General features: G+C 61.8%; 1 protein-coding gene across 1 annotated transcript in view; it reads left to right on the top strand.

The window, feature by feature from the left end:
• The first annotated feature begins 35 nt into the window (after positions 1-35).
• Positions 36-1459, top strand: part of LOC102039800 (class I histocompatibility antigen, F10 alpha chain-like) — a 4476-nt gene continuing 3052 nt past the window's right edge. Inside the window, exon 1 of the mRNA XM_031065820.1 lies at positions 36-125. Within this exon, the coding sequence (XP_030921680.1) occupies positions 59-125 (67 nt within the window). The 5' untranslated portion in view covers positions 36-58. The remainder of the gene's footprint in view (positions 126-1459) is intronic.

The raw sequence follows: 1459 nt of genomic DNA, 5'->3' as shown, positions 1-1459 counted from the left end.
CCGGAGGCTGCTCGGGGGGCAGGGCCAAAATGGGGGGCATGTCTAGCGGAGCAGCGCCATGGCTGCAGCGCTGGGTCTGGGGCTGCTCTGGGGGCTCCTGGGGGACCCGGGGGGCGCGACCAAAGGTGAGTGGGAACCCCGAAACCGGGAACCCTCTGAACTTCTCTTTCCGGGCACCGGGACCCCCCAGAACTTCTATTACCGGGCACGGGAATCCCCCATAGCCCCATTTTGGGTGTACTGACCCCTCTCAAGCCCCTTTCCCAGCACTGGGACCCCCCGGTACCCCCTCATCTGGCACCGGAACCCCCCTGAACTCCCATTCTTGGGCAGGGAAACCCCCCTGAACCGCCATTCCCGGGCATCAGAATCCAGAGAATCCCCATTCCTGAGCACGGCGACCCCTTGAGCGCCCATTTCCGGACACCGAGACCCACTTGAACCCCGAATTCCGGGAAGAGAGTCCCCATAACTTCCATTCTTGGGCACGAGGATCCCCACTGAACGTTCATTTCCTGGCAGCGGGACCACCCTGCACCCCCTTATTCGGGACTGGGATCCCCCCGCACCCCCGTCAGTGTTCCGGGACCCCCTGCACCCCCTTTTCGGGCATCCCGCTTTTCCCAGACCGTTTGAACCTTTTCCTTGGCTTTTGGACACCCCAGATCTCCCAACATTCCGTGTTCCCCCCGTTTTCCGCTCCCGCCACTTCCCGAAACGGAGTCCCAGAGGGTCTCAGGGGTGTCACACCGGGGATCCAGAGGGATCCAGATGAACTCCCTGGAATTCCCGCTTTCCCCCGTCCCCTCCTTCCCTCGTTCCCTCGGTCTCTTTCGCATCTCCCAAGCTGCGTCCCCGGGATCCGCCCGCCTCTCCCAGCCCCAGCCCCCCCTTTCCGTGACCCAGGGACCCCCTGGAGCCCCATTCCTGCCTTTCCCAGCTCCCAGACCCCATTTCCCTCAACACCGGGGGCCTGTGCACCCCCTTTCCTGGGCACAGGGATCCCCTGCACCCCCCAATCCCCTCACCCCTCTTCCCTTGACCTGGAACCCCCTGAATCTCCGTTCCTGGGCATGGGGACCCCCCTGCATCCCCTAATCCGGGACTGGGACCCCCTCCTGAACCCTCTTCATGTGTTCTGGGACCCCCGCACCCCTCCCCGCCCCTCCCGCCCTTCCACAATACTGAACCTGGAATTGCTGTTATCAAAATATACAATACATCTGGTCACCATAAAAAACTGGGTTTTGCTGCCCCTCATGTCTTACAACAGGTATAAAAAAATTATAAATATGTACACCCTTAGTTACTCACATTCTTTACATGCAAACACAGGATCCGAAGGGAGCACCCGCTGGGCTGGGGGGCCTGGTTACCCCAAATCCATCTGGGATTTCCATGGGACACCCAGAGTGTCCCAGCCGGGGCCCGGCCCCGGGAGCCTCCCCAGCGCTGGGGA

This window comes from Geospiza fortis, unplaced genomic scaffold (assembly GCF_000277835.1).
Source record: "Geospiza fortis unplaced genomic scaffold, GeoFor_1.0 scaffold865, whole genome shotgun sequence".
In the NCBI taxonomy this organism is placed as follows: domain Eukaryota; kingdom Metazoa; phylum Chordata; class Aves; order Passeriformes; family Thraupidae; genus Geospiza; species Geospiza fortis.
This window is presented reverse-complemented; position numbering and strand designations above follow the sequence as displayed.